This window comes from Augochlora pura, chromosome 8 (genome assembly GCF_028453695.1).
Source record: "Augochlora pura isolate Apur16 chromosome 8, APUR_v2.2.1, whole genome shotgun sequence".
In the NCBI taxonomy this organism is placed as follows: domain Eukaryota; kingdom Metazoa; phylum Arthropoda; class Insecta; order Hymenoptera; family Halictidae; genus Augochlora; species Augochlora pura.
This window is the reverse complement of record NC_135779.1, coordinates 7,516,537-7,541,113: the sequence shown is the minus strand read 5'-3', so window position 1 is coordinate 7,541,113 and position 24,577 is coordinate 7,516,537. Positions and strand designations below refer to the sequence as shown.

The following is a 24,577-nucleotide window of genomic DNA, read 5'->3' as shown; positions in this document are numbered from 1 at the left end:
CCATCAACACCCGTCGTTCCAGATCCTCTTCGTTGAAGGGTGATTAAACGGAATCGTCTCGATTACTGCCCGCCGCTTCCTCCTATCGCGGAGAAACAGCCCGATCGCGGGGGTTGCGTTTCTTGGTCCCCGATGTTCGCAGTCTCTCGACGACACTATCTCCAACGGCACTATAGTAAGGTACTTTAAAGGTCGCTTCAATTGGGGTTGAAGCATTCCAATGTGTTATCGTCGCTTCCAAATCGAGGCCCCGATTCGACCTCTTTGAAACCTCGGAGCAAATATACTATAGGAAATCCGCGGTACACTACCGTCTTCATCACTGATTAGTATCAATCGCTGACTCAGGAAAGCCAGATTAGAAACAATCTATTTCCCGTGTTTCCTGTCTTTTTTTTCAAACGCGCGTTACCGTCATTATAGATAAACGGCTAATTGAAGACCGAATGGAATTCATTAGTCACCAATAACACGTCGATGTCACGCAGGTGAGAAGAATTCCTCGATTTCCGCATGATCGAGCACACCCGGTTGACTCATCGGCTGCATTCTACAGGTCGATCGATACGCGAGGCTTCATTGAATTCGTTATCGATCGATCCTATGCCGTAATCACGACAGAACGGGAGCTTTGGGGGGACGTGCAGGGAGGCAGGCAACGTGCGTACGTGAACGCGTACACGTACGCACACCTACGCACGCGTGAGTCCCTTGCGTCGATCGATTTTCTCGGTCGCGCGCGTACGCGCGGTATAGTGCGTGGTTCGTGGCGGATTAGGCTTCTGCTCGGGGTAGGTCGCGCGGAAGGGGAGCGCAACCTTTCGAACGACAATGTGACATTCAGGAACCTGTTGTTTCATTGTCCGAGTCTCGTCGCTTCGCAGAGGGTGGATTGCCGATCGCGGGCCTCCTCGGCGAACGCGCGGCTCTTTCGTCTTCGGACAAAAGAAATCGGACGGTTTTCGTCAGGGAAGCCGCGAGGATAGTCCGGCACTTTTCGTGGAAATGTACGAGCCGCCGCCGTCTATTTCGAGCGCTGTTTGTCGGCCTGATTCCACCGGGAATAAATTATCTGCGGCGATTAAGCGTTGATAGATTTTCTATTCGGCGGAGTCACGCGACCCAGATTCGTCGGCTCCGAGGGACGCCGAGGCCGCGACTAATCGCGCCGCAATTTTTATTCTCGCTCGCTGCAAACAGCGGCGACGATTTTATCCTACGCCGATGTTTTACGCGCACCGATTGGTCGTCGACCAATTCCAATCGATGCTACCATCAAAATTTTATCGAGTTCTCGCGTCGTAAAAATTGATTTCGACCTACGATCACGATGAAACGAGCCTGTTCAGATATTGTTGCCAACCGACATGTTCGCTGGTTAAGAGTTTTGTCGGTACTGCTACTGAAAAACATAGAATTGAATTAAATATTTTTACAACAACTTATAGGCTCAACGCGTGGCAGTCGACGTTTGAACTGATGCTTACATCGTAATGCTTACTGAACTAGAAAAATGTGACCACTTTCTCGGACGGGTCTATCATAGGAACTTAAACAAAGTATCCCAAACAACGGTTCGAGCGAGCCCGCAAGAAATTTCGAGCCGATCTCGTACGCCGCGAAATCGCGCGTCGGATCGCGGTTTGTTGTTTACCGGCTTCGACGTCCGCGAGCTAAATATATCGCGCGATAATTCCGATATTTATATCATTAGGATGGCTTCGCTTCGGCGGCGCGGCGCCTCCAGTGCATTCCGTTCGTCTAATTCGCGCCGTTCCTCGAGATTACGCGTCCTTAGTCATCCGGTCGCTCATTTAAACGGTAACAGCGACAGTCTTACATCACATGCAACGATGAATGGACAAAATTCTAGCTGGATGCCACTAGAACTTCGCTACTACCGTTTCCTTCGCGTATCGCGTCCCTGAGGATCGACTGGAACAATGGCTCGCTTATGAAAGTCATCGAATTGATGAATCACAACCTTCGGAGCTATTCCCCTTGTTCTGAGACGACCTGTAGAACCTATCAGCTCGATGTTTGCCATCATCTTATCGTTGATTTTTGCAAATTTCACGACTGCGCGCTGAGCACGCAAATAATCTTGTTGTTTACGAAATTATCGTGAATCCGATTGTAATTTTATAGATAAGTCCACAGTTGTCGCCGGGTCTAAATATATTTTTAGGTTTGGGAAAAATATCTGTTTACCCGCCGGGTAACCAATAATGCGTTTAACCCTAGAACGACCCCCTGAGGTTGCCGGCGACCCCACGAAATTTTTAGTTCGCCTCTGGAAACGTGCAAATGTGTACTAAGGATATTGAGGTTATATATTGTACATATACCCCATAACATATAATAATAGTAACATATACGTTAATGAATCACCTGCAACACTAGAATGTTACTTAAGTCGAAAACTAAAAAGTGATTGTTCTAGGATCAAATAAATAATTTTTCTATATTTTAAAAAGGTTAAATATGTAGTCGTTGCGATAATAATCACCTCTGCAGCATCAGTTTCATTAATAAATTTGAATATTAATTATAATTCAACTGAGTACACGCGGCCGGTGCGAAAGGGTGGTTCGAATTTGGCGCGCGCGAAATACGCAAGGGGGTTTTCAATTTTCCAGGGAGTATGAAAAGCTGCGCGCGCAGCTGGTGCTCAGTTTCCATCAGCGTGCGACGTTGCCGCTGGCCGTGGCGGGCAATGCCGCGCGAAATGGTTAAAAGTGTCCGGTTGCGCAGGCTGCGGTTCGTAACGTGTTCGAATGCTGGGACGTGCGAGTCCGTGGCAGGTCTAAACGCTTTTGAATCGCTTTGTAACGGTCGAAACGCGCGGCGGCCGCCTCGCGATACGTCTCCGCTCTGTAAACAAGACAAGTTCCAAGGCCCGAGGCCGATATTATCGCGCTCGGTAGTAGAGCAGCGGTCTCGGTTGCCTACGTGATCGTCGTCCGCCTATAAAAGGGTCGCGCCTCTCTAGTCTCGGAGTCTGTCTTTCGTGGTAATTTCGTGTGCGAGGAGCGTTCGTCTCGGTTCGGTTCCCGCGCAGTGAAAAACGGAATCTCGAACAGCGGCCCGGTTCGCGTTCTATCCATTCTCTTCGATCGAACGCCGTCGTGCCGTCGAGTTTACCGATTCGCGCGCCGCTAGTGCAATCGTTTCGCAAAAAAGTGAGGTTAAGTAACCGGGTGCGCGCGAAACGCCGATCGCCGGCAGACAGGTGACAGTGAGAAAAACGATCCCGTGTCCCCTCGTGGTGGCACTGGCCCGAGGGACTTCCTGTCCCATCAGGACGTCGGAACTCGAGGGCAAACAGACGCGACCGAGGATGTGGCTAAAGGTGTTAAGACAAAATATAACTCATCTGGCCCGTCGGGCTAAAGGTAAGCCCTCCCATCCCGTGTCTCTATGGCATTTGCTCTCTTCCTTTCTCTTTCTCTCTGTCACTCTTTCTTTTCCCCTTCGTCGTGAAAATAGGAACGCCGGAATGGGATGGCGGATGTAGCGCGTCTAATGCCATCGAGGGAACGGTTATTTATAGCGCGTTACTTCAGGCTTTTACGAGCGGACGTGTCTCGTGCATCATTCCGTAAACACGTTACGTAGCGTGGCTCTTGTTGTTGAAATTGTTCGACGGAATACAATAATGATGTGCGCAGACCGACGCGCAGCATCGTTCAACAAGTGTGTCATTCGGCCACCCGGCGAACCCGGCTGCGATGCTAATGAAGCGTAATCTCGTTACGCTATGAATCGGGCTTTTGAAATAACGCCCGCCGGCTCGCTAATTGTATCCGGCTTTTCCGAAAGGGGAGACCTTTAACGTCGTAATATGCAAAATTGCGCCGCGCTTCTGGACATTCGAGGCGCGTAATCGAATAGTAAATAGAGGAACGGTCGTCTGGCGATTGATTTCGAAGGTCGTCGTCGAGCGGTTACGGGCGGTCAGAAGGGTGTGAGACACAAACGGTTGACTAATACTTCCGAGAATCGTTTTCTCTTCTCTGTTCGTGTCGCGATCGACGCGCCGTTCAGGAGACGATTTTCCTTACGCACGAGCCGCCGGTAATTCTACACTGGAATTAGGCTGCATCTAATTTAGTCTCGTCTCGTGTTTCGCGGGTCTTACGGAGAAGCGAATCGTGGAATGCCGCGGCAAGCACGTCGCTCGTCCCGAAGTGTTCGCGCTTTTGTACGGCGGTGCGCGCGAGCGCGCGTGCGTGTTGCAGCTGCGTGACTCACGCAGCTGCTGCTGCTGCTGCTTCAGCAGAACGTATCCGGCTTTTGCATTGTTCCGAGTTTGTTAACCTCGCGGAAAAATCGTGTAAACGGCTCCGTCGGCTCGGTATTTAGTCTCTGCGTGCGGCCCGGCGCCGCGTGACTAGGGTAATTGGCGCGATCGCGATCCTGATTTGAATTTCGAGTGGCCGCTAGTGGGAGGAATCGTCGCAGCGTTATCGGTCCCGCGTTCCGGTGTCGCGCGAACAAGAATAACTACGCCTGCTATATTTATATTCGACGTTAACCAGCGATTAACGTTGTAATAACAATTACAGTTGTTACCGTGCCAGAGTATATCCAGTATAACGTAACGCAATAATGAGTTTCGCAGAGTCATTGAGAATACTGTTAACAGGCTTCCGGCAGATAAAGCGTTCATTAGCTTTGTTAATTTTCGGTTACTAACGATGAAATGCCAGGTGTATTAAAACGTTAACTGTAATTGCCACGGTCGGACACGGCGTAACGTAAAGGATATTGGTAATTCGCGGGGGAAATTAGCAGATACGCTAACCGAATACTCGGCTCGTTCGTTAATTGCGCGAGGCTAACAATAGCGAGCGATAAAGGCGCCAGCGCATCAAGCACAACGACGTAAGAATGCGAAACGAGAAACAATGCCGCGTGTTTCCGCGTAGGTGGAAGCATCGCTGGAACGTGACCGCTGTCGTGTCAGCCATCTCGATCACGAGTCGACCTTGGAAACGAGATACAAGGCGGTCACTTATTTTCGGCTATGTTCCCCCTTCGAGCTGTTATCGATAACCGGCTAATTCTCTTTCGCCGCTCGCAAAAAACCTGCACCTGTAACCTTGTAGTAGCAACTGCGTCGTGACGCCATTCGAAGACAAACACGTAATAACATCGACGCGTCTAACCCCTCGTTTCCGACGGCCGTGAGCACAGTTTAGGCCCTTATCTATCTATTTTCGATCTATTTGCTCGTCCCACGCGAGCAGACGTAGGTCCTCTTATCGGACCTGAAGTGACCGCTTTCTTTGCCTACAAATTGATAACTGAATCCACTGCAACGTAGAAACGATAATAGTTTCTCTTGAATTAATGTTTCAGCTGCTATTTGTTAATACTTGTCTTGTTATTCTTATCTGTTCGACAGTTTTATCAATTTCGACTTTTTGCGACACAAAAGATTCGCGCATACATCGTTCAAACATCGAAAATTAAATAAATAATCCATCGAGCATATTTCTATCGAATTTCCGTCGTCTTTTTCTTGGTACGTGCGCTTGGATAAAGAAAATGATTCGATGAATTTCCGTGAAAGGGTCCTCATAATTCAAACGGTTCGAAAAAACATTGTGAAATCGGCCGTTTTGACACTTCACTGTTAATTAGCCGACGGTTGATACAGGCGAAGAAAACAAAGATTCGCGTATCAATGTAAAACGCGATTGAATAGATTAATTTCTAATCCTGTGATAACGAACTTTATCGCATTTGCGTGACAGTCTGTTATCGGGTTGACACGGCGCAGCCCCCATCCTATGGTGAAACCGAATTCCACAGCGGTTTAACTTTTCTCGCGAATTGCTTTCAGTCGAGTGATTCGAGAACGCTCGTTTCTTTTTACTCTCTTATCTGAGCTTACCACGAAAATTTATTTATTACTTGCTACTAATTATTATCTACTTACAATTATTTTAAACGCAGTTATCAAAAAATTTTGGTTCAATTTTTAAAAAAATTGTACCGTTTCAAAAGGCTTTTGTAATTGTGTGTACGTCGTGTATGGATTTTTTTTAATCAGGAGAATCTCAGCCATCGACTGATCCGCACACAAGAGGAAAATTACAGAAAATAATATTTTCATTCTCGCACGTTTACTTTGTGCAGGCGCGGCATCCTATTGATGTTACCGCCCGCGTCCCCTTCCTTTTTCTCTTTTCTCCGTTGTGGTTCCCCGGCTGGTAGCGTCGTTCCGCTCCACCGTCGTAGGAAGTTCGAAGTCCCTGATGTTTTTCGCGTCTTGGAAGCACGTGACGGGCTCGCTTCTGCGTCGCTCGGATCACGCCTCGCTGCACCATGCCGCTCCACGCCGCTTCACACCGCTTCCGATCTATCGCGCGCGGCGAAGTCGTGTGACGATCCTACGTCACTTTTACCCCGGCGCGGCGCGGCGAGGAATCACGGGCGAAGGAATGGGAGGGAGGGGATGCGTGCACTCGTGACACCGGTCGGACTATACATAGAACGCGCAATATTGCACGCAATGGCGTAAACGCCCGCGGCACGGCCACAATCGCGGTCTCTCTATCGGCCTGTCCCCGACCGGCAAACCGCCTCGTCCCAGTTAATGGGATGCAAATGAACAATTTATTTCGAGGGCCGTCCATCCCCACAGCCTCCCCATCCCCCGCCGCCACCGTTAGCAGCTTTTTTCTACCTGCGCACGGTTCGTTCATTTTGCAAGGAAAAGTCTACTTTAGCACGAATCGTTTAGGCATGAATACATATTTTCGTCGCGGAGCGCTGCGACTGTCGCTTTGAACTTGCTGCGCCGATTCCACGTATTTCGATATAAAATTGTTGTATTTATACGGAGTTTCTCAATTAAAACATACGTTGTTATAAAAATAGCAAAATGTTCCATGAATTCCGTAAATTTTATAAAGCAACGCATGCTCTGTCGTTATTATCGCAATTATAATCGGAAACTTCTATCGAAGTGTAAAATATAAAGTAGGAGACTGAAATGACTCGATATCATAACAGTGCTGGTCATCGATCGATTGAATTTTTTTAATTTGATTAAATTACCGATGAGTTCAGAATTACTGATTCCGTTAAGAATTGCGTTTATCGTTTACCTTGTTATATCTTTGAAGTGAGTCTACTTTAGCCGTTAATCGTGACTAACGATTCGCTAGAAGAAAAAGAAAATGTATGCTTACGATGTGTCTACATTTGCTCGAGCGTTTAAACATTGATGAGAGGAAAGAACAGCGCTTTATTCCGACTTTAAAGAACAAAGTAACATTCGCATTTAACGGGCTCCTTTTACTAAATATTTCCATCGCAAGTCAGGCTCGTCAAAGTATAAGGGGTTAACGACTCTACCTGGCATTATCTTCACAGTTAGTATGGTTAGTACATGCTCGATTGTTATCGTTTTACCGAGAAGGAAACGAAAATGTATATTTATTATGTGTTAGCATTTTGCTCGTGTGCTAACGTATTGATGAGAGGCGAACTGAATTGTATTACTTCGAGGAATTATTATTATTATGATGTTGAATTGTTGTAGAGAAAATACACATCTAATGATACATCATTGCTTTCGTTAATGTTAAAGGATTAATGCAAATTCGTCGCTGAAGGAATTTGACGGAAACTCCGCAGTTTTTTATCGAAACCAGGCAGCAACGACCTTGCTCGCGCCGTTGTCCCCCGTAACAAAGTTTGCCGCGGCTGATTGCCTCGGCGAGCGCGCTCGCGCGCGCAATTAAAAAGTACGGTCAAGGGTGGCAATGGTGCTTGGAGCGCGCGGGATCAGTCGCAAAAGCGCTCGTAATGTTACTAATCAGCGTTGGCGCGGAGTCGAGTATTTGCGGAATTACGAGGCGTGACGCGACTAAGCCGGGCACGAGACAAGACGAGAAGAGACGCGGGGCATTAGTAATGGTTTTTAGGAAGGCCGTGCGCGTCACGTTGAAGCGTTGTTTTCGCGAACGGATCACGATGCACGTTCATCTGCAGCGCGGAATATTTCGGGAAAACAAACGTGCACCGCTGCGCGTCCGTCGAGGAACACGGCGGGCTGATAACGGATATTCGATGGTTATCGCGTTATCGGCCAATAAAAATCTGGATTACACGGGAGAGATCTCGCGTTATCTGCTGCTTCCGCCGCGACCACGCACCTGAGCAACCTTGCGTGAATCGCTCGTTACACGGTGTAATTGAGAACGATTAACCGACGCGATTAAATCCGCGCGCGCGGAGCGGCGGAACGCGCGCCGCACGGTGTCTCTGATAATCAAGGCAATTACAGGACGCGTTTCCCGCGCTTACGTATTTTAATCCGAGCGACGCTGATTCTTGGCGCGCGTATAGCCTTCTTGGAAATCAGGTTGAACGCCGTCGCTATTACGCTCGCGCCCGTTAATAGAATAATTATTTGTGTGCCGTGTCGACTTCGGGTTATTGCACATTTAGAATCACGTTGTTTGAAATATTAGCTCGAGTCACGTGCTGTTCGTAATTATCTTTATATCGCTTTTGGAACAACGTTGTTTGAAATCTTATCTTAAATAGCATTCTATTTTATTTTAGAATGATTTTAAATAACATTTGATTTTGACGCGAAAAAATTTCTTGAGACGATCGTGAAATATTTCTTGCCACTCGCGCAACAGCTGCAACAGTTTTTAATAGAAACAGTAAATAGGTAGCTAAAACGGCCCAGTCACGGTAATTCAGAGATTAAATAACAATCGTCTCAACAAACACGCAGCTTAAGAGTTCGTTCGATGGGGGGGATCACCGTACCTCTTTCTTATGCGAATTCAATTCAGACCGTGTAATTTGATTTGCGACCGGAGAACGTTGTTTTGGCTGCACGCGAATTCTGCCGGTAAAAATAGATGCCATTTGCATCGATAATAACGTACACCTGAATCCAAGTTTACCTTAATCGTTAGTCTTCGCGCTGTAATAGACGCAAAGGCTGAAGCCCGCGAGTTTGACCGGTTGATTATCGGTCTCGAGCGTCGCCGAGCCCGAAGGCCTCTCGTGTAACTTAGAATACGGATCAACCGCTCGTGGAGGACGCGCCGAGTAATGGATAAAAGTTCCTCGGATTGCTCGGAAGATGGACGCCGCTAGTTTCTCGAGGAAAAAAAATCGTGAAGGAGAGTCGGGAAGTTCGAGCACAGAAGAAGACACATTCGCTCGAGCGTCGCAACGGCGACGGGTCCCCGTTTCCGATTGCAGCGTTTCCGCGACGGAAACAGTGATCTCTCTTCTTCTGGTCGCTCGGTCGCGACGATATCCTCTAACAGCGGACGAGAAACTTTTCCTCCGGCGACGAACTTCCCAGGGAAAGTTGAACGGTTCTCGCGGAAAATGTCTCCCGGTGCCGGGAACAATACAGGGCGTTTCAAGAGTCTCGAGCGATCGGGAAACGACGAGTTCCTGAGGACATTTGAAGTAACATTTTCCTTTGCGAAAATTTTCTCCGACGCAGCGTTAATGAGTTATTGAGGAAAAACAGTGGCCAATGAGAGGCGACCTCGACTGGTGCGAGGCGACCGAGTCCACGAGCAGGCGAAGCCCAGTTTCGCTGATTGGCTCGGCTGCCAAGCGCCATCCGTGTGCTGGCTTCTCATTCGTCTCTGTTTTTCTTTAATAACTCGTAACCAAAGCCGCGAATTGCATTTTTGCTAAGGAAAAGGTTGCTTGAAACGATCTCAGGAATCCTCCAATTCCTGAGATTGTTAGACATTTTTGGGGCACCCTGTATAACCTTGGAAAAATTTGCGACGTGTCCTCGCAATTCGAGGAGAGTTCTGCGATATCTTTTTTTCTGCTGTCTAACGACCGAAATTCGAAACTTGAATTTTTTCCTCCATCTCCTGAAGGACCATTCCATCGGCGACGCCATCTTGGATGGAAGGCAGCAGCTGTGCTGGGAACGTTCGTCGAGATTCGCGATGGTGTTCTGGTGCTACGTTCTTCGTGTTAGCACACGGCGAATTTCGACTTTGTCGAAACTTTTCCGGGTCAGCTTGATCCGCCCATTCGTTTCATTTATCTTCTCCTTTCTACCAGCGCTCCTCTCTTTGCCGTTTATTAGCCGGGGGACAAAGTTTCTGCGGTTTTTGAAGCACAAACTTCTCCAACTGTTACCGACCGGCGACAGTCCTCGAACTAAGATTCCTTGCGCGTACTTCCTCTTCTCCTCTCGTCTATACACTCGGAAGTAACCAACTTTTGTCGTGGTACATGTACACACACACATACATACACGGTAATCCGATCTTGTCCTTACTGGAAACTTCTCCGTGCATTCGGACACGTATTAACATGATTGTTAAGTAACAGAGCCTTCGGTTCGTTAAACCTGCGCAACTGTCGCAGAGTCTGGCAAAATGTGCTCAGCATTTCTGAGACTCGCGCTTCTCGGTTAAAAAAAAAAAAATGTGCGACGTCTGTTTCCGTTGCAAGGAATCGTTGAAACTATTTCTGACAGAATTTTTTCTGTTGCTATTGTTTTGTAATTTACTTTCAGTAGGTCGAAACACGGTTTCGAGATAATACAGAACGAATTGACCGTGCCACAGGCGTTTGCCGATTGTGTTCGTTGCACGCGCGTACCGGAAGAACAATTTAATTCGCATCCGCGATCGAGTAGTCGCGCGAAACACGTTCGCAGACCCCCGGCACAACACAGTGAGAAATTCTTCGATTTCACTTGGAAGAGAAAAACCAGCTCCAGCCGCGCGTCGAGGCTCGGAGAAGTTTGACATAAACAAAAGCACGAGATAAAAGTCTTCTGGTGGTTTATAAAAAGATACGAGGAAACTTTGTATCGGGCAGCTGGGTCAACGTGTGCGACGCCTTTTCCTACACCTCTCTGTTAACGTATTTTTAGTTTGTTGTGCCGTAACGAAAACATTATTATCACCTGTTGACGGCGTTCGCCAATAGTCTCTCGCGTATACGACGCGTACCTTGCGCAAAGAAAATGCTAATTAAAGTCGTGCCGCATAATCCGTCACCTTCGAAACGTGATTTACTGCCACTTTGTTGTTATCCTCATCGCTTTCCAGCCGTTACTTGCACATTCGTCTGATCAACCGTTAATGTTAATTACGTTATTGTTGACGTAAAAATGGTAAATACGAAGTCGTGCACATTTGTTTTTAATCTCCGTGTCCGTAACGAAGACAGTCCAACTTGGTCAGCTCGATTAAATAGTAGCAAGCGTATCGAAAACATTTCCTTATTTTTCACAATTTCTCTTGCGATTACGCTATCATCGTTTTATAGATAGTACTCGAGGTACTATAAATTGTCTTAACAATAAGTTAAGCCGGCGCAAGATGCGCGTGCTTGTAAACAAAAGTCAAGGGTTCGGCTTCATAGTGTATCTCTTCAGAACAGCTAATTAGTTGAGAAGGGCATATACTTTGATATTGTAGTGTACTGCAATGTATACTATTAGGTCCAATGTCATTCTTAATTACTATCGCGCTGGCAACAGGATATAAGTAAAAACTATATCATACAATAAATATTATCAAGTGCGTAAGCAATTTTTTAAAAATATTTTTAGGTTTAATATTTTATACTTAGATTATCTCGAATTTTGTCCAGTTTTATCTTATGCAGACGGTTCCGGTTTTCTTTGCGAAGGATCTGGATTTCTCTATCCCGGTTTGCCTCCTGTCCCCCTTTCGGCTCCACCACTGTCGTCTAGACTATTACGTTTCCCCCGAAGAAATTGCCGCGGCGCCTTAATAGAGGCCGAGGAGGGCCGCGTCGTTCCTCTCGTTTATTTTACTTACATAGAAGAGAGTATCCCGCCGGCCCGGACCCGACGCTGCACTGGAATCGCTATCAATCGTCCTGGCGAGTATTGATTTCCACGGGAACCAGTTACAACCGCGGTAATTCGAGCCCCGCAACCCATATCCGTGTAATACCATTCGACGAACGCCTAGACGAGCCCCGATCGGAGCGAGCAGCGTCGCGACGCGCCTCTTTTCCTCCTTCCTCGTAAATCGAACTGCTACCTATCGTTTCCTTCCGCCGCGCCATTCTCGATTAACGATCTCGTCGCCCGAGGATCCACTTACCGAGAGGGGGGGGGAGCCCCCGCGAGAACAAAACGAGAACAAAATAATCCGCAGAAATCCGGCCAGACCGCGCGCGCGTTTGCTCGCCCGTACCGCCCAGAAATCTCGCGCGCGTTAAAACATTCGCGGTCGGGAGTCCTTTCGAAAGCCGGTCTTATTTTGCTCGCCGCCGTTGTCGCCGATATTTGCGCTAAATAAAAATCGGCCGCGTCGATCGCAATTTATTAAATCGAATATATTAAACATATTTTAACAAGATCGAAAGACAGCCACCGCGTCTTGCGACCAAGGTATGCCCGCTATTTGTATTTCGCGGAAAAATCCGCGGTCTACCAGCCTTTTCGTTTAGGCAGGACGTTACACGGCAGCTGCGTGATCGGCCGCGACCGGGTTAAACGGTGCAGGCGTATCGGTAGATAAGGATACAGGAAAAGGGACACAAAAGGAAGCTTGTTCTCCGCGGAGCCAGATATTATCGCGCAGCAGATGAAAGGTGCGCCGCGGTCGCGCGGCCGAAAGGGATTTCATTAGTCACTGAGAGCGGTTTCATCGAAAAATCACAGACAATCAACAGGTGATTCCGGGGGATTCGCGGTTCCGGGCCGGGAGGGTCGTTCACCGAAAACTAGTTGCGCGTTCGTCCGAAATGTGAATCCGACCGTCCGGAATCAAAGAGCGCGGTGTGCTCTCGGCACCGCGCCGCCTTTGTTCCGTTCCGTACGAACGTTTTCACGAGCCGCCCAATCGATCCCTCTCCGAATTCGTCGCCGGATTACATCGCCTTTCGCTGCTCGCCGGACCGTGGGTTTGCGCAACGTCGAAACGATTTAAAGGAGAGAAGCCTGTAGCTTGTAGTTTGCTTCGACTCGCGTCAAGCTGGGCGACGATCTATCGTGGATCCGTGATGACACGATTTAATAATAAACCCATTGTACGCTAAAAGCGGCTGGCTTCGTAAAAAGTGCTTCGTAAGGATGACGTGATTCGCATTTATTTCGACTTATCGCGATTTCTTTTTACGGCGTGTTCTTGGATCGAGCACAGTCCGCCATTATTCGAATCGTTTTGGATGAATATTTATTTATTTAAGAATTGATTCTTTTCAGTCGAATACTTCATTATGATTTATTGGAGTGAATGTTTTATTAGAAAACAAAATAACGACGACGTTTATATAAATATATTAAACGAGAACGGGGAGATTTTAGTTTAATTTTGTGTTAACGCTCCGCCCAGAGTCGCGCCAAATGGAACGAATCGTAGATTCGGTTTCAATCGAGGATTAATGAACCGCCGATATAAATAGATTGGTGAAAATGAAGTGATTCACCGGTTGCCGAGCCTAGGGCAGGGATAGTTGGCTAGATCAGGGCCAGAAGGTCCGCTAGAAGAGCCGACGGTGCGATTGAATGATTCGTTTGGTCGGAAAAGAAGACCGGGTCGACCCGTGCGGCGTGTCCTATATTTGGCTCCGTCCGCTGCCAAGATGCATTAACAGCGGAGGGACGACGCGTATGTACGGGGTGAATCAACTAGTGGCGGCCTACTGTGTTCGATCGTCGATCCAGTCTTGTCCATCAAGAATCGAATTTCATCGCGTATTTTTAGCGCGGCTTTTCCGAAGCCGACGCGCAAAGCGTAAACAACGCTTCTGTGTTGCGCGGCGCGGCCGATATGTTGTACGGCCGTTCCATCGTTCAGACGAGATATCCGTCCACGAGGCTCGCGAGGATTACCGGTTTCACGGTACACCCACCGGCTGGGGATATTTAATTACTCTTTGTTGGTCCAGCGCCAGCGGCGACGCGTGTCGCTGCTCCAGTTATTAAAGCGACGTTTTTGCTTCAGCTCGTGCGACATAATTAGAAATTTCAATTTCATCGTGTACATTTCGTCGCACGGATTTCACTGACTTGCGGTATTCTTTAGGTGAAACATTAGGTTTATCGCTGAACTCCGGATTTTATGCGTTTGTAACAGGAGTATGTAGGCGCAGCTCGCTGAACGGCACGAGAGAAATTTAACAATGCCATTACATTATTTCCAACACGAGTAAAAATGTTTCAAATAAGAAGTACAAATATTTGGTAATATTATTTCTCTTGACCGTGTTACGCGTGTCTGTTTTAAAATAATCATTTATTTCTCCAGTGAAACGCTGATTGAAACACTTCATCGATTTTACAGATATTTGTAGTATAATAATAATAATAATAATAATTGCGCAATTTATTTAATTATTTCCAACTGACTTCTTCGTGTCCTTTTGGCTTCGGCAACCTCTCGATTTCTCGCAATCTCAGAGTTCCTCTTTATCTCGGTATTGCATCGCCGACGAATCTAATAACGAGGGAAAGATGGTAGCCGCGCGAGCACGGAAATCATTTGATCGAATTAAATCGATGAAAAGACTTCGGGCTTTGTATATCGGCGCATTCCCACGCCTGCATCCTTGTCCGCGCGTGCCTCCGCCCGCGGCAGCTTTATCTGCTGACCCATTTAATTACACGCGGTCGACCGGATCCCCGGCCCTTCCATCGACTTCTTCGAATGTAAACGGTGTCCCGAAAGCATCATTTCGCTTCGTCCTCGGCGCGCTCTTCGTTCAACCCTTAACCTTTCCCTCGAAGATCGAACCTGGAATTCACAGAAGTACAGAATTTACAGAGAAACCCTTCGAACCGCGATTAAGATTTTACCGGTGTCACGTATTTTTCTGGTCACCCCGTATCCCGTGTCCATTTTCGCTCCGTTTCTTGCGCTCGCTTTTGTTCGGCCGTGAACCAGTCAATAGCGATATCGGCGTAACTATACGTCACGCCCGTAGCCATTCTGCATTGTTCCACCGCGATTGGTGTACACGTATATTGTCGTTTCGTTTATAAACGCGACGAGCCCCACGGCTGAAACGCGTTCCGACGCGTTAATTGAGAACAGATCGATTCACTTTGCGCTCACGCGACTCGCCTTCGGCTCGGCCGACGTCGGCAGGTGTCCCGGATTTCGTTCAACGGCGATTAACCTGTTGACCGGGTAAGACGAAATATTTAACATATCGTCGGAAACATTTAATTAATGGAAAAGGATAATCTTTATTAACATCCTTTTCAAAGAGACTGGTGGAGGTAACAGGTTTGTTTGAGAATACAAGATTTAAACTACAAAGCAAAAGATAGCTTTTTAAAATAAATAACCAACGAGCGGAAAGACATTTCTCTTTGCAACCCTCTTAGTGCTGACCTAGAAAGTCGCGTGTACCCGAGCGAAATGCACAAAACTCCTCCGATGTAATTTGATGAAGTTACAGAAAGAAATTGCAAAAATTTTATGAAACGATCTTCGGCATTAAGAGGGTTAATACTTCAAGCCCGATAACATAACTCGCCGTCGCGACGAAAGAAGTTCCAATTGCTAAATGAGTTGAGGAGAAGTTAATTACCGATTCGAGCTCGCTGCTTCCGAAGTTGGAGCACCGGAACGGTTCCGGTCTCGCCGAGATCCGGTGGACCGGTCGCGACCGATACGAGAAAGTCGATCCCATCGAAGGTCGAAGGCCAATGGTATCCTCGAAATCCGGCACAAGGTTGTTGACTTCTCTCTCTCTCTCTCTCTCTCTCTCTCTCTCTCTCTCTCTCTCTCTCTCTCTCTCTCTCTCCCTCGGTACTTCCGCACCGTCAAGGCCGAACGCCGCCAGTTCGGTTATCAACGCGCGCGCGGTAACATCGTCGCGTTGTAAACCGACGTACCTCTCATAAATACCCGGCGAGCCGTAACGTTCGCAATTGATGATCCTCGGTCGGCTCTAATCGCGATAGCAGGTGTCGGTGGCAATTAGCACGATCAAAAAGCACTCGTAAAATCGGTCTATAAAACTTCAATCGCGATCGGCGGCGCGTAATTGGATTAAGGTTTGCTCGACTTCGATACGAGCGTCTGCGAAACCCGGTATCATTCAGACAGAAATAAAGATATTTAATGCAATTCGGCGCACAGGATAATTAAACATTTACGCATGAATTGAGCTTTCGTAATATTGTGTCTGGCGCGGATTATTTTACATTTCTACAAATACGCTTTTGTAATCGTGAACGCGAATTAATTAGTCTAATTCTTCTTACCATATTCCATCCTTGCGTTCCTAAATTAAATATAATTAAAACTATTCAGATTAATTAATTGGACATTATTGATTTTATTGTGATCGACGAAACGCGTGGTCAAATTTATCTTCAAAATAAATTGACGCAGATAAATGGTTACATGGTGATCTATAAAATCGCCATTAACACTCGGAACGTTTTACGAAGAAAAGACCAAATATTTCTCCACCTCGATGGGTACATTGTTTTCTGCGAACGGCTCCGCAATCATCCGTGGCGCTTGTACCGGCGTTCGCGTTCGAATTCGCAGATTCGACGCAACGCTTCGCATTCGCAGGCCCGGCATAGCGTTCGACGCCCCGATGGGACCACGGGAGTAATCGCGTTCCGCGTTATTATTGGAATTCCTTGTTACGGATGCGCGCGCGAACGAGGCGAGCCGAAGTAATCATCGCTGGGAATGGACTGATCGATCGGCGGCGACTCGTCTCCGGACAGATCCATCCGCGATCCCAGCCCCGATCGTCGATCGGATCTGGCACGTGCGACGCCTTAATGGAGCCGCCGCGGTGCTCTCGCCGCGATAGCGATTCGATACCGGCCGGCTAAATATAGGCGACCCGCAAAAAGACACCCGTTGAATATTCAGGGGAATATGGTGCAGATGTTTGCGTCTCGCCCCTTTCAGCACAGCGTTTTGCGAATATGCTTCTGAAAACAGGCGAAACGAGTTCCGCGATCGATATTGCAAAAACCGATTAACCGTTTCAGACTTCTGGAATCGACGGATTTGTGGCCGAAGGGTATTAACATTTTAATCTTTCGACGATATCGGGATTTAAGCCACAATCTCGCCGGGAGATTTACGAAATCGGTGCTGCAACTGATTTCAGTCTTCCGCGCGATTCACTTCGTCTTTCGAAGACTTCGGAAGCCATAAATGATCTATTTAAAAAATGGTATAAGTCCATTTTAGAAAAAAGAAAAAAATAAGTACACTTTTTATTTGTAACAGATTTATATTTAATATCTGAAAAATATCGGTGCTTTGAAAATTGGCCGGATTTGCGAAATTGCGTGGCCATTGATCACGAAAATGGTGCCAATTTCCTGGTGGCTGTAAATAATATCTACATCTTACATTTCACAATATATCAATTGAATTAATGTTCAAGATAAATAACACTATTTCTGTTTCACATCGTGTTGTTATTTATGCACGTAATTGGGGATGTATTACGCAGGGATATGCGCGAGCAAATGAATGAACCTCAGCATCGGATTCAAGGATCGTCGCCGGCTGTGTGTATCGTCGCTATTATTAATCGTCGTCTGTCGCGTGAATGGGTACAGTTATTACAGTTGCGTAATGGTAAATATAACAGCGAGAGGGAGAGAAAAGGCACCGGTCGCGTCCAGAGCTAAGCTGTTATTTCGCGCGGCCTTGGGAACGCCTCGAAACTAGCCATTACGCTGAAACTTGCGCTAAAACGGGGAAAGTGTGCCGCCGTCCGTAAGAATTTACCCGGTCATTACGGGAATGATCAATGCTTCCGTTTATTTTTACCCCGCTCCACTATAATTAAACTGGATACACCGTATAATATACATTAGCGACAACTATACTTTTTCCATTTTACTATCAATCTTTCTATTTCAAACGCGTCGGAATGCATATATCGCAAAGGCGAGTAGGTGAACGCTCTGGACGCTCGAGAAAAAAATTAACAGCGCTATCGCATTATAATGTTCAATTTCTCTAAATAATTAATAATGACGATAAATTTCTGTTTAACGAGTTGCGAGAAACCTATGGTAACTACCCTCAAAGAAATGCATATGAATAATTATAAAATCGGACAGAAGAGTTGCATCGGGATAATCGGTGCATCTTCCCTGCACGATAAGAGATATCATCGATATCCACGTGTTCTCGAGTAGGTCGATCCCCGACGTAAGAAATCGCGTGGAAGGATGCGATGCGCTGTTAGACGAAAATGGGGTATCGCGTGCACGCACAATATGAATCTATTAGACGGGTCGAACCATCGAATTATAGCACGCGACACCCACACGGCCATGAATAATGCATGGGCCAATAGCGCGCGACGTACCCGACCGGAAGCTTTTACCTCGACGGAAATATATTCCGCAGTGTACCGGCTGACCCGGTCGCCCAACGGAAGGATCTGCATAACGAGCAAATGAAATTAACTCGGTCTACCTTCGTTGCATCCCACCGATGCACCGTCTCTCCGGCGCACTGTCGGCTGCAGCAGCAGCCGCCTCCTTTTTCTCCATGAGTTCAATTATCCTGTAGTCGGCCTGGTGAGTCGCGTGAGGCGAAGCGAGATTCGCGCGTATCGAGGCCCGCGCGCGACGAAACCCGCCTCGCTCGAACGAGAAGCGAGAATCGATCGACTGGCCGGGCCATTTGCATCTAGTGCACCGGCCCCGCTCGGGTGCAATAGGTACAGGTCGGGTGCATCTTGCACCGGCGCGCCGCGACCCCTCCTCCATGGAGGTTTTCGTTTCTCCGGGCCAAGGGTTATTTTCTTCGGTAAACGCCGACAGATGTTTCGCGTTCGTCTCTCGGCTGGAAGCCGAGCCCCGCATCTCGGATCTCAAATATTTATCGAATCGATCGATCCGAAGGTATTTACCAGCTCTCCGCCTCGCTGTCTCCTTTTATCGTCTCGCCGCACGGTGGATAACGGCGTGGAGTATTAGCTCCAAAATCGAGTATTAGCCGAACACGATTTTTCAGCTCTCACGTAGGAGGATCGAAATTTCGGTTGGCTTTACTGGCTGGAAGATAAGAGTAATTTTTTATTTATACAGCTAATCATGCATCATTTTGTATTGCAAGCAATGCAAGTACAAAGCTTTATTCTGCTTTCTCTGTTAGGATCGTTTACACCATATGAAATTTATTGGAGCACGAAGATGAATAATAATTATTCATTTCCATATCGACCACTTGCTTGATTTCTATAAAAATAATTTTTAATCTTTGAAATTATTTTCTCCGATTTCCGCAACACCAGCCGCGTCCGATTTGCTCCGGCTTTGCGTTATCTGCTGATATCGTCCGCACAATTCGCACTTTTCCAGTGCCTAATCCCCGAAGAAGCCTCTGGTCGAAGAAACGCGATCTCGCAATATTATGTAAGTTGTTTTCGATAATCTCGCGGAAGCCGTGAACTATAAATCAATCGTGTTCGATTGCTGCCTACGACTGCATCGCGGGTTTACGATATTTTTTTTATTTCCCCGTTGTAAATGGTGCAACGCAGATTTATGATTCATACGCGATGCAAAACATTGCCCTAACGTCGCTTTAATTCTTCTTAATGCGTACAGTATTTTCAATGATGCATTAGTCTTTTACTGAAAATCTGAAGATTATCGTAGATTATTGTATTACGTATTAGCAAGATTATTGTATTATATATAAATCAAATTTTGAACCAATCAATATAAAATATTGATATAGATCTCATAATGAGTGAATTTCGCTCGCTTTTAAATAGATTTAAAAATGATTATATCTTTGCATAATTCCACGTAAATTCCTTACAAATATACAGACGTTTAATCTGTCTATTAATAAATTTCGTTTTACGCAATTTTATTAGCAGGATCAATAATAAAAATTTGCCACGAGTGTTCGGAATCTGGTTTCTCCAGGATGAAACGTTGTAAGAGGCGAGATTCGCTTACAAGTTGCACAATCGTTGGGAGATTGGCGGGTCGGCTGCAGCATCGAATTAGCATCGAAATTTCGTAGATGGCTCCGAGCACAAATGGCCGCCTCTTTCCTTCCTTTATTTTTACCTATGCGGCCTTCGCGATTCCGCGTCCCCCCCCTGCTCGTCGCGTACGCCAAGGTGAATGCGTCTCTCGCTCTCATATTTTACGCTCGCGCGGGTCTCTCGTCCGTGGTGGTCTGGTTACGTTGGGCGGTTCGTGTACAACGATCGTCTTCCGGTAATACCGTGTCACGGTCCACGTTCGAGCCGATCGTTTTTCCCGCGTGCACGCGCGGCCCGCAGCTTCCGAACGGAATTCAGGATATTGGACGTTCCATCATTCCGGTTTACAAGCTTGAAAAATTGCGCGCGATCCCCGTCTCTCCCGATCGTGTCTCGTTATTTTTATTAAATAATAATTTCGTTTCTTATTTCTCGCGTTAAATTCCCAGATCAGTCGTTTCAAATCAACAATGAAGTTATACGAGATTATCTTCTATATTACGAATTGAGTATTTTATTCTGATATAAAATACAGACATTAAACATTACCTTCTATATAATCCTCGTTTCTTCGAAGTCGCGGAGCCGGGGTATCTCGTTCGGAGTATCGAAAGGATTAAGGACAATGTACGTCCAAGGTAAAGAGCGCGCGATCTTTGAGTTCGATCTAAGCTAGATCTAGAGCCTGTCAGGGTAGACTGGATCGACTTTCGAATCGGCGCGGTGAACGCGGCGAGGAAGAAAATAATTGGAAACGACGGAGGGCGATTCGATTTTCAAGGTGCATGTCCGTTGGCTCGCGATGGAATTAATGGCCGCCGAGATGATCCCGGAGATGATCGTAAGTCAACGTCGACGCGCCGCTCTTAAATTACCCTTTCCGTTCGGTGGACGACGATATTCTCCAGGGTCGGAAGCGGCTTCCGGCCGCGGCTGCGAATACGCAATGTTCCCAGGGTCTGCTAGACCGATTCGCATCACCGAGCTCCGGTTCTTTCCTTTATTTCCCTCCAGCGAGAACCCCTCGTCGCAACGGCGGAGCCTTTCGTTCGAGAAGCTGACTAGAATGATTTTTATTCGCCATCGTGCGAACGAGAATCATATCCTCGAAGTAAAAGCCATTATTTCCTGCAACGAATAAAAGATTTATATTTTTGGAATTTTCGAATTTATAGGAATAGATTGGTAGAAAGTATATAATATTACAATAAAATTATAAGTTATGTTTAATATAATAAAATTCTTGATTGAATCAAATAGAAGGTATACAATATCGTTTTCTACTCGTTCAACTGTCTCAGAAAGCAGACACTCTGTCGTTTAATTACATTTTTATACGTCGATAAATGAAGAGACTAAAAAGTCAATGAATTCAGACCTGTTCTTTTAAAGGTTGGTCGTTTTTAGAACTAGGTAAGTTCAGCGTTAAATCGACTATTGGCCAGTTCTCGAGGTGAAACAGTCCGCCGGTTGTCGGTCGAGGATCTAGACGTCCTTCCGAAAGCGAACGGAAAAGAACGGGGCTCTCGTATCTCCGTGAGAAAGGCCGCGGCCATTCCGCCGCCTGCAATCGGAACTACCGTATGCAAATACACCCTCGAACCGGCGAAGTTACGTGGCTCTGTTCGCCGAGGAATTTGCATTTCTCTGCGGCACAGGCACGGCAACGTCGAACGACCGGGGGGCGGGTAGAGCCGCTTCCACGGCCCTGTTTCCGAGTTACGAGTCACGCGCCAAACAGAGTCGGTGTAATTGATAACGGACCGGTTTTCGAGTCACACACGGCACCTGCCGGTATATTAGAAAAGTTTTCTCGTCCCCGTCGATGCCGTGACACCCGCGATCCGTGAGAAAATTCTGCAACCCTTGCTCTCGATTTCGAAACTAGTCCGGACGATTTCGCGATATTTTCAACGGAGGATCTTCCCGACCGTAACCGACCGTTCACGATTTTAACCCTTCGCTACGTCTACCGTCAGTCACCGAAGCTTTCTAATTTCTTTTATTTTTATATAAAATTAAAGTTATACGATTTATAAAATGGTTATATGAATTTGTACGATTATATAAATTTACAAAAATATACGGTTTCATAAAATTGTACGATTTCATAAAATCGTACGGTTATATTTACGCTTTACCGCGAGCGAGATTGACATACGATACGGGGTGTAACACGCCCCCTCTTCGAACAGCGATCACGTTTAATCCTTCCATTTACCAAATTACATACGTCCAAAAAATGACTAAAATTCTAGACACACTAAGACAAGCTTTTCACAGCTTTTTCATAGGGGTGTCACCCACCCCCCAGCGTAGAATTGAAATATTAAAATAAAAGAAGTTCCCAGTTAAAACAACGAAGTACTGACGTCATTTACAACTCGCGCTTTTCAGCCTATACCTAATGGAACCGATAATGAGCAATCGAGTGCCACGAAATAATTGCGTAATTGCGGAACGTCTGTTGCGTTCGTAAGGGCTCGGAGTCGCCGTTGGAGCCAATTTTCGGAGCGATCCGCGGGAGCGCGGCGTGTTCCATGGAACCCGGGTGGTTCTCGCGCATCTCTTGGTCGAGAGCTAATTGCGTCGCAGTTAATTACTCGCCCCCGTCCCCCTCTTTGGGTACGCGGAGCGACGTTTATCGTGCGCCAGAGCGAGGCGACTCAAAGCGCCCGGCGACGCCTTTCATCGCCGCTGCTGGTATTATTAACCCTGCTAATAGTTTTTCCAGCCAGAGGGAGGGAAAGAAACGTCGTTTGCTTCGCTTTTCACCGGCCTATTAATAGGGTCGCTGCACGGGTTCGTCTGAATGCACCCCTTCGTTTCGGGCCCGGACAATAGGGTTCTCGGTTTCCGGTCCGAACTTCGCACGGTCTTTCGAGCCGAGCGCGGATCCTTGCCGCGGAATTTATATTATTATTTGTTCTATGCGGGACGGCAATACCCATTAGTCTTAACGAAGTCACAAATCACGGCCGATTTAATTGTTCGCTGCGGCACAGTTGTCTCCTCTTTTTATCCATTTCTTTGTTCGTTTATTTTTTTTATATATTATGTATTCTTTTCACCGGTATTCACCGTTGACACCGATAAACTATTATTATTATTATTATTATTATTATTATTATTATTATTATTAAGTCAGATAATAGGAAGATAGTAAAAGCAATGAATATACATAAAAATGGAAAGGAAAAGAAATATGTATAAAATGAAGTTGCAGCTGCTCCTCAGAAATAATCAAAGACAAATAACGAAAGAAAGAGCATAAGACAGATGTTCGGAAATTGTTAGGGCTTATTCTCGATCAGCCTCGAGTTTGGAAAAATATCCATGGAGAGGGGTGATCCAAGATAGAGCTGTTGACACTGAAAACACACCGTCGAGTGTACGTACCGGTATGGAATTATTGCATCCGTCTCAAGATAAAGAACGGAACCAACTTTCATTATATAAACGAACGCGGGAGAGTTGTAATCGGGAAACGGGGAAAATATACGAAAGTTTCGTTCCGCCGCTGTCTCTCTGGAATCACTTTCCGATCGGTTTTATCGGCAAAGGGAGGCGAAACAAAGCAGCGCGGTGCTCGAAATAATTAAAAGGACGAGAGAGAGAGAGAGAGAGAGAGAGAGAGAGAGAGAGAGAGAGCGAGGGCTGAACTTTTCAATAAGAACGTTGCAGATGCCTCTCTCCACCCCCTCTTTTATTTATTCCACCCGGCTGCGAAAGGAGTCGGCGGTACGGACAGGGGCCACCACCGAGCTCTCTCCGTCTCTCTCTCTCTCTCTCTCTCTCTCTCTCTCTCTCTCCCGATCCCCCGGACTCAGGTTTGCAAATTTATCAGGGTCCGTGATAAAAAAGAATCGAGTTTCACGCTTCGCCGATGCAGACTCGCCTGATTTCTATGAACGTGATCCTTATCCGTTTCGAATCGGTGATAGTAGCGGGGCCGATGGGTATCAAAGGTTGCCCAGCCGCCCGGCCCCGAATATCCGAGTGTTTCGCGGAGTCGTTTTATCGCGAGAAATACGAAAGCTTTCTTCGTTATCGCCGACGTTATCGACGCCGTTTATTGACCGTTACGCGAAAACTTGCGCTTATCGGACGTCGACGGATTAACCGGTTTGATCGATCGACGCGCACGTGACATTTTACGCCAGTCCTTTGTAAGTCCGAGGCCGCCGAATTTCCTTGTTACGCTCGATACGAAAAGGAACAACACGCCGTGACGATGTCCTTCCAAATGACAATTTTTACTGGAAATCAATATTTTCTCTTGTTAACTAAATTTGAAGACTATTATTTTCGCAATTGTAATCGATATTACAAATTATGAAATTTATTAGGAACTGTTCGGAATATGGATTATTTAGTATCACTTCCAATTACTATATCTTGAATATGGAGACTAAATAGGCAATATTTTTCTAGTGGTTATCATAGTTGACTTGGCCGGCGGTTATCACGTTATCATACGATAACATTTTGGATCCACGAGATTTGATTGAAATATATTTTCGCGTTGCTTCTGCGCAGAGTTCATCTTGTATATTTTAATAGTAAAATTAAGCAGATAAATCTGCTCTAGCTCTGTAGCTATACAACA

General features: G+C 46.5%; 1 protein-coding gene across 2 annotated transcripts in view; it reads left to right on the top strand.

Moving 5' to 3' along the window:
* Positions 1–24,577, top strand: part of Tow (target of wingless) — a 45,715-nt gene that overhangs the window by 4,925 nt on the left and 16,213 nt on the right. Inside the window, exon 1 of one of the 2 annotated variants that reach the window (XM_078188911.1) lies at positions 2,720–3,395. The exons of the other annotated variant lie outside the window; for it this stretch is intronic. Within the exon in view, the coding sequence (XP_078045037.1) occupies positions 3,341–3,395 (55 nt within the window). The 5' untranslated portion in view covers positions 2,720–3,340. Of the gene's footprint in view, positions 1–2,719; positions 3,396–24,577 lie in introns of those variants that run through there. 2 annotated transcript variants of the gene reach the window in all.